The 13,138-nt window shown below is 39.8% G+C and overlaps 1 protein-coding gene across 1 annotated transcript; it reads left to right on the top strand.

Annotated features, from left to right (window-relative positions):
- The first annotated feature begins 3,078 nt into the window (after window positions 1–3,078).
- On the top strand, window positions 3,079–11,908 carry SOD2 (superoxide dismutase 2). Its single transcript, XM_075748486.1, has 5 exons — window positions 3,079–3,200; window positions 4,362–4,564; window positions 7,996–8,112; window positions 9,878–10,057; window positions 11,388–11,908. Exons 1-5 carry the CDS (start codon window positions 3,172–3,174, stop codon window positions 11,531–11,533), a joined length of 675 nt encoding a protein of 224 aa, XP_075604601.1. The 5' UTR covers window positions 3,079–3,171; the 3' UTR covers window positions 11,534–11,908.
- The last annotated feature ends 1,230 nt before the right edge of the window (window positions 11,909–13,138 follow it).

The following is a 13,138-nucleotide window of genomic DNA, read 5'->3' as shown; positions in this document are numbered from 1 at the left end:
ACCTGAAGTTACAGGTGCATGTACCATCATACTAATTTCAGGCCAGCCTAATAGTGATTATTCTACAGGTTTTTGTCCTTATTGGCAGAAAAAGGGGAGGGAAAAAAGAGAAAATTAAGAAAAGTAAACCTTAAGAGTTGGAACTCGGCTTTTATAAAGATTAAAAAAAAAAAAACCAAAACAAAACCCTAGAAATATCCAACAGGTAAATATACCAATTAAACTACAAAACTTTAAGGAGTTAGTAATTCAGCCTCTGAAACCAGATATAACTCTTGTTGTTTTTAAAGGCCTACCTGAGGGAAGTGACTTTTAACAGGTTCAGAGAATGAAAAAATTAAGCATATTTTTATTGTTCAGTAGCAATGAGTTAAAATTTCTCAGAACCTGAATTCCCAGTGGTTATTTTCTACTAGTTTAGTGATGGTAGCATGTAAGCAAGGAAATGAAAAAGCACTGGCTTAAGCACTGTTCAAAGGCAAGGTAAAAGTACTTGGCAGGATACTTTTGGGTAACAGGTCCAGTTTCAAAATTTTATTAGTCATCTGGTAATCACAAGATTCATAGGTAGAAAAATCTCATATGTAGCCACTAAACCAATACTATAAATAGCTTTGAAATTCACTGTGTAAACAGTGAAACTCTTGTTTGAAAGCAGTATTTCTTCAAAGTTCTAGGATGTACTTGAATTTGTTTCAAATTTACACAGTTTTAAATTCCTAGATTATTGAAGGGTTTCTCTGGTACCGTTTTTAAGTGGCATATCAGAATTAGCATCTGTAATAGTATTGTCCAAGACAGATGGATGTAATTAAAATACCACTAGCTGCTGTCATCTGTGTTGGAGATCTGCTAGTCCCTGTACCACTGCTATTTTAATTTCATACGGTTCACTTAAGTGTATTAAAACCACTTAGTAGTTGTCACTGGAAGTGTAAATTCTGTTGGTGATGCCTGGTTGTTTTTTGAATGTTACTTCAGCCCTCATGGCCTGAAAAACAGTTGAATGCATGAAAGGGAAGTGACAAGTATCTATTTAAAAAAAAAAAGTATCAACATCCAAAATAACCTCTAGTTTACAAAAATCCCTGACAGTGATCTAGATCTGTGGTTGCTTGTGACATTATATTTGGTCTTAGTATTGTATTGCTTGATTATCCATAGTACATGTATATGTACATCCCAGATCCTGTATATGATAGAATATATTTGTAAGAAACTTAAAATGCTGATAATAGATCATAACTATGGCTTTATCGGATAATACAGTGGCAAGAAGCCTTGTGGGAAAATCTGTGGTTGTGGTTCAAATCTTGGTCTGAAATACAAAAGCAACTCATGCCAAGAAAATGGTAGACATAGTTTCAGCTAGTATAAGGAAATAGAAGGATTAAAGTATCTTTGGAGTTACAGTAATTGCTATACTTGTGCTAAGGTTAAAAAAAAATGCATAGCTTTCAGGTGGTGGCAGCTTGCTACTTAAATCTGTCAGCTACTATAGGGCATTCATGTTTTAAAACCTCATATAAAGATGACTGATTTTCTCAAGAGTGTGTGGTACTTAGTTTTTAAATGTTAAAAAAAATAAAGCTTAGCTAAAGAGCTAAAAAATTAAAAATAAAAATTATACCCTCAGACTAAAAGTTATCTTGTTGAAGGAACATAATTGTAAGGCAAGGTGTTTCTCTGCTTAGAAGGGTACCTTCTAAATAGGCAGGCTGGGGTGCTTTATTTGTTTGGTGGTGGCTTGTGGTGTGTTTCGTTTTGGTTTTTTGTTTGTTTTTTTTTCCAAAATGAAAGCAACCAGTTAATAAAATGCATTGTCTAATTGACTTGCTTTCTTGGAACACTTACTGCAAGGCATTAGTGAATTGCAGTATAATAATACATAGAGAAATGTTAAAACCAGTAATACTCATGTTCTTGCCTGGCTGTCAATGCCTATATTATGACACTTAATAATCTTGAATGTAGCTGGTTCATTTTAACAAAAGATGACACTTTACCACCAATGAATATAACATATTCATCCTTAAAATTAGGTACTGCCTAAATCTCACTGTATATATTTTCAGCATTCAGAGAAAAATCTTGTTTCCAAACCTCCTGTTGATTTTGGACAATTCACCTTTTATGGTGTCTCTTGATGCAGCAGTTATGTTCACTGCTCAGATTTCCAGAGAGTACTGCTGGCTGGTAGGTGAAAGTAAATTAATGTGGTTTTCCAGGACCCTTCAAGAACTGGGAGGATGGACACACACTGTGGTACTGTGCCTTACTGTAGGCTGATTCCCTGTGTGCTTCTCTCCAGGTGGATTTCCTGGCAATTTCCAAGATAAGGTAATTTATTTTTCAAGAAGGTTGTTCAGGCCTCTGACTCCCACTGAATTTTTGTAATGTGCTTTTATAGTCTGATAAATGTGGGTTCTGTAAGGTCTTAGAATATACGTGTTTGTTTAAAAAAAAAGACAAAACCCAAAAGATCGAGGAGACTATTTCCATACAATTGAAATTTTACCTAATGATGTTTGTCTTGTCTGCAGAATGCCTCCTAACTCTGAGGGAAGAGTTCTCACTGGCCTTTCTGGAGAACCAATTTTTAATGGGTCTTTGAGCTTAGTCGCACTAACTATACTGATTATTTTAGCTGATGGGCGTTCAAGTACCTGAATTTAAGGATTTTCATCAGCACTAAAGGCCATTGAATTGCTACCAGAAGGAAAACAGATGCACAGAAAAGTGAGGAAAAGACCAGAAATGAACAAAAAAGTGAGTTGTAGACAAAATAGCTGGAAAAGGTATTTGAAAGCACTGCTGGTCCTGTCAGTAAACTGACAGAAACATCTCTTTGCCCGGCAGGTTTTTCAGAGCTTACTACGGCTGTCTTGCGCTGCTGTATCCTCCCCCTCTCTGCTGCCCAACAGTCGTTAACAAGCAGAAGCTCCCGACAGGCAATACTCTGCTTGGCAGAGGCTCCTCTCAGGCTGGCCTTCCTCGGTAGGCAAAGCCCGACGCCAAGCGACCTTCCCTGGGCGCGAAGATAACCATTTCGGCTGCCGGCCCTCGGCACCGCCCGGCACCGCCCCAGTGGGGGCGGTGCCGGGCGGTGCCGAGAGCCGGCAGAGGCACGATTGCGCTCTCGGTGTAGCGACTGGAAGCGAGTTAGCCGCCATGTTGTGCCGCATCGCCTCGGCGGGCAGGTGAGTGCCGACCCGCGGGAGGGTGGGGGAGCGTAATAGTGACTAGAGCCCTGCAGCGTGAGGCAGCTGCCGGGCCGCCATCCCCGTCGGCGGCCGAGCGATGGGTTGGGAGAGGAGGAGCAGGAGGTGGTGGGGTCGCCCCCTCCTTGCCCCTCAGTAGCTCCCCGCCATTTCGGGAGGAGGGAGGTGTAGTGCTGCTGCCGGCTGCTCCGCAGCCGCTCGGTGCCCGCCCGGCCTGCGGCGCGGCCGGGGGGGAGCTGCTGGCGGTTGTCCTTTCGCCCCTCCGGGTTCTCCCCTCGCCCTCCACCGAGGGGCTCTTGTCGCCTGACGTGGTGCTGCCAGATCCTCGCGTCTTTGGTAGGCAGGGTCCCGCGTTTAGCCTGTCTTCAGGGCCCCGAGGGTTTTGCTGTTGGTTTGTCCCTGGTTTATGCCAAGGTCACCAGCAAAACATAAAAGGGCCTCAGGAGCTGACCTTCCTTCCGGCCCGGCGGTTCTCCTTTTATTATGGTTGTTGTCATGTCTCATGGCAAGTGCAAAGTGTTAGAATGGGGAAGGGTAACCAGAGCCTGTGTGGTTTTCCGTGCTGGGCATCGCGGCTGCCCTGCCCTCATGCTGTCTGTGGTTTTTTCAGTACCCGCCATAGGGATGGTGCAGCACGTGTGTGGGCTCAGGAAGCCTTAATGCTAAAGAGGTTCAGTCCTGGGAACCCTGCGACTGTGTTTTTTTCAGCCTTTTTATTTTTCAGTGCAGGGACCTTTTGCATAGTGAGGGAGGGAAATGTACTAGGGACATTTTGGGTTCTGTTTTTAGTCAATAAAGATGAGGTGAAGCTTTGAATGTTATGTGTTACTGTTGGCTTTCCTTTCCTCTCCATACTTTTGCCTTTCCTGCATGCATGGGAAGGCAGTCTGCAGTGGCTTGGGGGCCTTGATTTGAGAAGTGACATCTTTACATTGGAAAACCTAGATCTGCGACCCTTATGTGAATTTATCTCTGCAGTTAAGCTAAAGAGTATGCTTGCTTTGAGCTCTGGAAAAATGGAAATTTGACTTCTTTAAGATAATCACCCGATGTACTTACAGCAGCTGATCAAAACAGTCACGGTTTCAGTGGTAAAGCCTCAGTACTGAATAAAACTACTTTCTTTTTTTTCTCTTCTAGAAGCAGTGCCAAGTTGATAGCACCATTGGGATGCTTGGTCTCTAGGCAAAAGCACACTCTTCCTGACTTGCCATATGATTATGGTGCTCTGGAACCTCATATTAATGCAGAGATCATGCAGCTGCACCACAGCAAACATCATGCTACCTATGTGAACAACCTGAATGTTGCGGAGGAGAAATACAAAGAGGCACTGGCAAAAGGTTTGTATATCCACAGTCAACAGATGAGATGGAAGCCTGCTGACATAGATGATATAGGATTAAAAAAAAAAAAGATAGCTCTTCTTTCTAGAGGAAATAGTTTCTTTTAAAAGTTTTGGATTATCTAATTCAAGCTTTCTTTTTTTTTTTAATAAATTGAAATGTATTAGGAGCAAGCTTTCATTGTAAGCTTCAGTGTGCTGATAATTGGAAACTAGGTGTAACTAAAAAGCATGAATTCTGTTCTCTGTAGCACTGTAAAACTAGAAGAAAATTTATTGATTGTTGTTGATGTCCATATTTACATTAGTAACTTGAACCACGGACTGAGTCAATACAAAATTGCAGTCATTTTACTCAACAAACACTTTGTAATGAAAGGTTAGTAACAGACTTATGTAAAGTAAAATTTCTGCACCTTGATTGTTTTCACATCAGATGCTCTGCTGACTTGTGAAATAATCTGAGTTGCCTACAAACAGAGGTAAGACAAATGTGCAGTTAATGTATACTACACCCAGTAAAGACATCTGAATTTGGGGGTCAGTTATGCCACTGAGTCAGATTAAGGACTCGCGTAACTTGAGTGTCAGTGTGAGATACTAAAATACACAGCAAGCCATTATGGAAATTTTTTTAAGATCTCAAATTGAATCTTGAAGTATGCTGACTTCTGTGAAAGCTTTACAGTTGTTCTAGCTGGGCAACACCAAAACATATTAAATGCTTTTTTCAGTCTTAAATTAAATCTTCTTTCAGTCTTTCAGTTGCACTGATGAAAAGGTGTGAAATAACATGTATATCTTTTTAAGAAGGTGGAATATTTTCTGAGACTTTTTTTCCTGTTGTGATGATCTTTCTAAAGAGTATCACTTTACCTCTGAGAAGTGATTATTTTATAGGCTTACTTCTGTCTGGTTGCCAGGTGGGTTCACAGTGCAATTTAATTGCTTGGGCTTGGGTAAAAGTGAGAATTGTCAATATCTGAGCAAATTTGAATACTGTTGCCCTTGATAAATGCTAGTGTCTTTGAATATAGAAAGTTGGTTACCTATAAAAGTTTGGAGATTTTCAAGTGCCTAAGTAAGCCCCAAAATAATTTGTGCAGTCTAAATTAATGAACTAAGAAGATTCGATTAAGAATCAGGCAATCAAGATTGGCTGCTGCTTTGTCCTGACAGTGGTGGATCCAGTAAAGTTGTATTCTGGAGATTTAATTAGCAGAAACAGGATTGAGGGGGGAACTTGAACTATAAGAAATCAGTGAATCTGCTGCTGATATTACTTGTGCTGTTTAATGACCAAGGCTTCAGCCAGTTGCGGAGGCAGAATTTGTGGTTAGCAGAAACATCTGCAGTGTTGTGGGTCCTTTGAGGTTTGTTTGTTTGTTTTTTAAATACTATCCCTTGATAAGCTTTCATCACTTGCTGTTGGAAATGGTGTATCTAGAGGTCGAGGTTAATCTTAAGGATTTTTAGGCATTATTTTGCAAATGGATAATGTACTCATGGTGGTTGTGCACATCAAAGCAGATAAATACTTCCTTGCGATATTTGTGTGGTTTTGGTTTGGCTTTTTTTTTCCCCCTGATTGGTATCCCAGTATACTGTGTGTAGTACTTTGAACCTCATTAGACCAGGGTTTAGGAAAGGGCAAAGTCTGAACTGCTACCTCCTTGTCTCAGTATTGCCATTCTTTTTCCATACTTAAAACCTGAGAATGCATTTCAGTGTTGGGTTACACAGCATGTCTAATCACTACCTAATATCTCTTCTGGATAACAGAACCTTGTCAATGGCTTTTGTTCAGCAATAAGAAGTAAAGTATTCTCTTCAGATCATCTTTAGTATCTTCTTCACCTATGTGTATCTGCTTACAAAACTCAAATAAAAGCTGTCCTCAGTTGAGTCCCATTGGCTTATGTTGTCAGCTCATTTGAAAATGAGCATGCACTTCTGTGATAGGGTGCAGCACAGGACTCTGTTATTTCAGCATAAGCTGGTTCTGACTAATGATTCATTAAAATGTGCAGGATTGGCTAATTAGAGGATATAAACTTGAAACTTATTTTCAGTGGAAACTTGTGCCTGCCAAGATTTTCCCTGCTTTTTTCTGACAGTCGTGTGACTTACTGCTCTTACAAGGAAACAAATGACTCTCATTAGACTGAGAAACTGAGCTGACTAGTCTCTGGAGCACCTCTGAGCTGCCTGTCTTGGTTTACTGAATTGTCCTCTGTGGCTGTGTTGAGTGTAGTCAGCTGGAGCAAAGGCCAGGGACTCTGTATACAAATAAATTCCAAGATACTTTCACCAGCTGTGCCCCCTCCCAACTCCTTGTGCACCTCCAGCTGACTTGCTGGTGGGTGGTGTGAGAAGCAGAAGAGGCCTTGACTCTGTGTAAGCACTGCTCAGCAATAACAAAAACATCTCTGTGTTATCAATGCTGTTTTCAGCACAAATCCAAAAGATAGCCCCGTGCCAGCTGCTATGAAGAAAATTAACTATCCCAGCCAAAACCAGCACAGAAAGGTTTATAGAAAAGTCTTTAGTTTCTGTATCTTAAGGAACCTCTTTACTGTAACAGTGGTCATTTCCAGCAAAAACAAAAAGCCATGGGTGTGTGATTGAGTGCTATTGTGATTTATTTTAGCAAAGCATTGAATTCTGTATTTTTGGGGGACTTGTGAGTTAGATTGGAAGAGCTTCATCCAGATACTTTATTTGTATGAGCTTACTAAGGCTATCGTAGTTTGTGGAGGGCATGAGAAGATGCCGAGAACTTGGAATTCTGTATTAAAACCTTAGTTTGATCTTTATTTTGGATGCAGGGTTCTGTTTTGTGGAGTAAAATGATCTGGGTCACTATCTCTTCCTGCCAGTACCTCATTACAAAAAAACCCAAAATGAAACAAAAAATAGAGGTGAGAAGAACATATTGTTCGTGTACATGCTCATTGTACTTATCAACTTTATCTGAAGCACAAACTGCCCTGTAAATTGTTTAAGAAGTTTAAAAATTCTTGGTTTGCATATCAGTGAGCTAATGGGTGAACAATGTTCTTGTGTTGTAGTGGTAATACTGAGCAATTTACAAGTGCTGGGTCCTTAAAATGTTTTGGCTCTGCTATTTCCTTTATTCTGCTGTAGAATGGCAGTAGATCTTACAAGTGTAACATGGGTTGCCTAATCAGTGCAATATTGGCAGATCACAAATCATTACAGGATAAGAAACGGTCAAAGATAGAAATCTTTAATGTAGTTTGTCAGTGACTATCTAAAATATGGATAACAGTCACAAACCTTACCTTTTCCATAGACATGTTATAGACTAGAAAGATTTTGGAGATCAATGGAGGCTTAGTGGCAATTTCGTGACTACTATGATGATGTTTTTATTTATCTACATATTTTTATCTCTTGCATCGTTAGGTGATGTTACAGCTCAAGTGTCACTTCAGCCTGCACTGAAGTTCAATGGTGGGGGTCATATCAATCATACCATCTTCTGGACAAACCTTTCTCCTAATGGAGGAGGAGAGCCTAAAGGTTAGTGCTTGTTACAATGGTTTATTGTGTCAATTTTAATTGACCAGTGGAACTGATGATCTTTTCTCTTTCAAAGGGTGTGAAGGATATGTATTTTTCAGAGTTAATTTACCTGTCTATATGACAGTTACCACAGTTCTGAGGAATTCAGCATTTTTCAGTTGCAAGCCAAGAATAAAAAAAGCTAGCCCTGTGCTAAGTATTTTTAAGTTCTAAATCTGATTGTGTACACTGCAAAATACTTGGCTATTGCTGCATATTGTCCTTTCCATCTTCATAGGAGAAAGCAGTTTCCCAAAGCTGTGCTAATTAAATTCTTATATATGTACTCGATTCACAGACAAGGAAGAAATGTGCTGCAGACCACCCAACCTCTAGTGACTGGATTTATGCTCCAATTTGAAATAGGGATAGTTTAGCAGTTAAAGCCTAAAGGAAGAAATCCCCTTTGGGAGGATAGAGTAGTGATTATTACAAGTGACCTGCAATCAAAGGTAAAGGCCCTATAATACAGATCTCACAAAAGCTGTTGTGATAAACTTGAGGGTTTTTGAATGAGGTTTATATGCCCGTCTGTAAATTGATGGGCTTCAGGTGCTTTACTCCAGTTCAGCGTTTATAAGTGACATCTGCTTGTGACTTTTGACTCTACCATGGAGGAAAAAAGGTGCTCTGAAGACGATCTAATTTAGTCTAGAGCATAAAGTTTTGAAGCTTCAAAGCTGAAATTTCAACAAGCAGTTCTAATATCAATCCATTTCTGATAGAACTTGGTTTTAGATGACATTCTCAGAAAAGATGCTTTAAAGTCTTGATTTTTGTCTCCCAATTTCTGTGAAGTTTCTGTGAAAGTCAGTAAGCCTAAAATATCATCTTTCAGTTTCAACTGAATGGTTCAAGGCTTTTATAGTAAGCCTGCTAAAGCCTGTCTTAAAGATGCACTTGCAGCTGTCACCAAGAGATTTTCAAGACCATCTGTCTGAAGGTGGAGGGAATGAAGAATTCTCCAGCATTGCAGTGTATGAAGTATTCTACACATGCTAATTAGAAAGCTAATTGGAGAGGAGGGTAGATATCTTCAGGTTTTGAGCAAACACTTAAATATCTGAAAACCAGTGTGCTAGGGTGTAGGGGAGGGGAAGTAGTTTGACAGTACGCTGTTACACTAAACAATTCTAATTTCTGTTCCCTTTCCCCAGCACAGGTTATCTTAACTGTATAATAAAGAAAGGATCTAATCATGGAGCCTACTTATCCATATGGAATAGACTGCTTAAACATAGAGGCAGATGTAAATCTAAAATCTGAGGAAAGTAGTTAAATACCTTTTAACTATGTGTAGGTTCATTATATTGATATCAAAGGTGTCCACATATTTCTTTGTATTAAGGCAAAGAAATCACAGCCACTTAGTGTTCCCCTTCTAGATATGCAAACTAGCTCTTTATGTTCTTTTGTAGTCCTCTTCTGTGGCATTCCCTTCCCTTTTAGACAAGAATGTAAACGCCTGAGTGTCCTGTTGATAACATCCTGGCTGTGTCTTTGAGGACTACTACACTAATTTCTTTCCAGTCTGCTTGCCCTCTTAAGCAGATTGGGACAGAACTGTTAATGAATGATGCAACTACTCTGTTTGTCTAGACACTTCATTCCCACCAAGCCCAAATGCTTCTGTTCCTCTTTCCTTCTATTTCCAGGTGATATCTGGAAATTGAAAGATGTTAAGTACCTGATGTTCTGTGAACTTTCTGTGCTTTTTTTAAAGGAGAATTCATGGAAGCCATCAAGCGTGACTTTGGTTCCTTCGCAAACTTCAAGGAGAAGCTGACAGCTGTATCAGTTGGTGTTCAAGGATCAGGCTGGGGGTGGCTTGGCTATAACAAAGAGCAGGGGCGCCTACAAATAGCAGCTTGTGCAAATCAAGACCCTTTGCAAGGAACAACAGGTCAGGTTTCCTTCCTTCCCCTCTGCTTCTTTTGTTGTAGATTTCATAGATCTGAAAAGGAGTTTGTGGACAAATGCTGAGAAGAAATTGGTGGATAAATAGGGCTGGAAAACTAAATATCACTACTAGTGGAAGTGAAAAACAATTGCAATTTTTCAAACAGCATTTGTAAAGCAGGACTTAAAAACGGTGAAGAGCAGTAGGGTTTAACGTCTGTCTAGTCAAAAGGGAAATAGATGGGGCATATTGTGAAAGTGCTCTCACTTAGTAGTTTTAGCTTAGGCTCCTTTGGGTTATTTTTGAGTAACTGGAGTAGCTTGCTTATATTGAGGAAGATTAAGCCTCTTGCCTTTAGATTGTTTTCTCTGGCAGAGGGGCTATTCACAGAACTGTCAGTGTATGCCAGACAACAGGAGAGGGGCAGGTGTACACGGTAACTCTTACTATCTAGGCTGGGTTCAAAATGGAAGTCTTATGATCTGCTTCCTTGATATTGGTAAAGAGTAATGAGTGACAACTAAATAAGCCTTGGATGAGGATAAATCTTACAGCTAGGCAAGCAGCGTAATATGGGCCATGGTCACTTCCGAAGATAGCCTTACTTGCTTAGAGTAACATGGCAGTGATGATGGCAGGCTGGACACCCTCCACAGAGGGGAGAGCTCATAGCCAATGAGAATCCTGCCCACAGGATTCTCAAATCCTACTGCAGATATCTTTAAAACATGTTCTCTAGAATTCATCGAGAACGGCAAGGAATTTCTTGTATTGTCAGGAGTCTCTGTATTGCTTATAGGCAGGAAAAAACCCCTAAATAATTATCATAGGGATATACAGCATAATGTGGGTAAATTTCACCCCTCCCCCCCATGCATAGTCCCCATTAAAAATTTGCTGAGAAGGCTATTTTAGCGCAAAAGCAAGAAAAGTAATTAGACAATAACTTGTGATTAAAATATTGGAAGCAAACTGTTACGGCAAAGAGACTCCTTCATGGTGTAACTTTTCATGCAAATACTTGCATAACAGTGCAAAAGATGTAAACCTGTCAAAAATGACTTTGTCTTGTTTCAGTTATGTCTCCAAGGCAGTTCTAGAGCATTCATAGCTGCTAATCAGCTCGTTCAGCTTATGCAGCGTGTGTGTGTGGAGAGAAAACAATTCTGTAAGATGGTGCAGTAAGCACCTATGTGCTGGAGAGCTCTTTGTCTTCCTGCAGATAAAGACTCTCAAATTGGATAAAACTTTGGGATGCAATATAAGACTTTACAAGTAAAATATGTTTTCAGAGATTTACAAAACTTATCCTCCTTTTTTTTTCTTTTTACAGGTCTCATTCCTTTGCTAGGAATCGATGTATGGGAACACGCTTATTATCTTCAGTATAAAAATGTTCGACCTGATTATTTGAAAGCCATATGGAATGTGATCAACTGGGAGAATGTATCTTCAAGATACGCATCTTGCAAAAAGTAGAGTGGAATTTTTGCACAGACTACTAAAATGTCACCACTTCTACTCTGATACCACTCTTGTAGTAGTGCCTGTGGCTTACAAATGAATTGCTCTACTGCAGAAAACACTTAGCTCATCCAACAAAAGCATTTCATAATCAAGCCAAGTGTCTGCTTGTTTAATTCTGTGAGAGCTATTTACTTAGATTTTTGAAGCTTTAAAGTGTTATGCAACAAAGGGAGACACTTTAATCTTTTTCCATTGCATACAGAAACATAGAGCACCTTGCTGAAGCTTATTGAGGTAATGGATTTCCTGGTTGCACTAAAATACCTAAGTGGAAACATGTACTTCATGTTGCTATAAAAAAAATAAAACTCAAAAGAAGAATCTTCTGTAACTGTCTGTAAGAGACTTATTTTAGCTGTAGCTGGTCCAGTTATTTGATTTGAAAATGGTTGGAGAAGAGAAACGCCTTTTGTAATTTGTTGTATTACAGGGTATGGAACTTTCTTACAGATTAAAAAGACAGGTGAAAGAGGAAATAGATGTTGCTGTGCCTGCCTGATTTGACCGTCTTCAGTCATCCCTACCTTTTCCTGGATCTCTTAAGCGAGATCTTCATGTATTGCACTGATGCACTAACTTTTGAAGTGTTACCGTGGGCAAGAGATTACAGTACTGGGTCAGGCTAAATTGTTCATATAGGAACTGAATGACAGCATGTGATACTCATTCCATACTGGTTGTTCAAGTATATGCTAAAACAGCCATTAACTTGAGACTGATTATGTGGATGTATCAAGTACAAATTGTCTCTGCGTAGCTGTGTTCCCGAAGCAGTTATAACAAGTTAATGCTTGAGGTGGAAATGAAGTGCTGTCTGATGTAAAGGAACATGCCCAGAAGGTCTTGGAAAATGCAAGAAATTATGTGGTTTGGGTTTTTTGCTAAATCCATTGCACGTATTTCAGAGCGGATGCTACTGGACATAAGTAGTACCTTGTGCATAAGTTTTCTTTGAGCTTTCTTAGCAGTCTCCTTTAAGTTCAGGATGGATTCTTGGGGAAATAAGGAATAGGCTTACATTACCATACTGCTAGGCTGCTCTTCTGAAGTATCAAGTAAGATTAAGGGGAGAAGTGTTGATAAAGAAATGCCTTTCATTAGCAGATGCAGGGAGATAAACTACTACCACCATAGAAACAGTCTTCAGTCACTCACCAAAGCTGCTAGTGCTGAGCTATCTCTGTTGTGTATGAAAGTGAGTTGTGCAAACATGGCTTAGTTAACATTTAAAGTGTTTGGGGTTTTTTTTTCCCTATACTGTGGGATATTTTTTCTCTAGGCCTAGTTCAGATATGCAGCTTGCGCTTCTGCTTAAGTTTGGATTGCTTCATAATCTTGTTTAAAACTTATCATCCATCACAGCCTTGGTTTGCCTCTGAGGGTGTGAGAGCAGTGATGAAGTAAGTCTATTGGTAATCAGTCTGGCAGCTTTTGACTTGAATGTAAAAAAAAAAAAAAAAAAAGCCTACTGAAGGGTCTGTATTCTTGTTGCCTGCAAAATCCTCTGTAAGTCTAGAGAGGTGGTGAATGAAGTCTGTCACAAATGATGCTCAGCTT

Source organism: Balearica regulorum, chromosome 3, assembly GCF_011004875.1.
Source record: "Balearica regulorum gibbericeps isolate bBalReg1 chromosome 3, bBalReg1.pri, whole genome shotgun sequence".
Taxonomy (NCBI): domain Eukaryota; kingdom Metazoa; phylum Chordata; class Aves; order Gruiformes; family Gruidae; genus Balearica; species Balearica regulorum.
The sequence above is the reverse complement of the archived record's forward strand: the minus strand, read 5'-3'. Positions and strand labels throughout refer to the sequence as shown.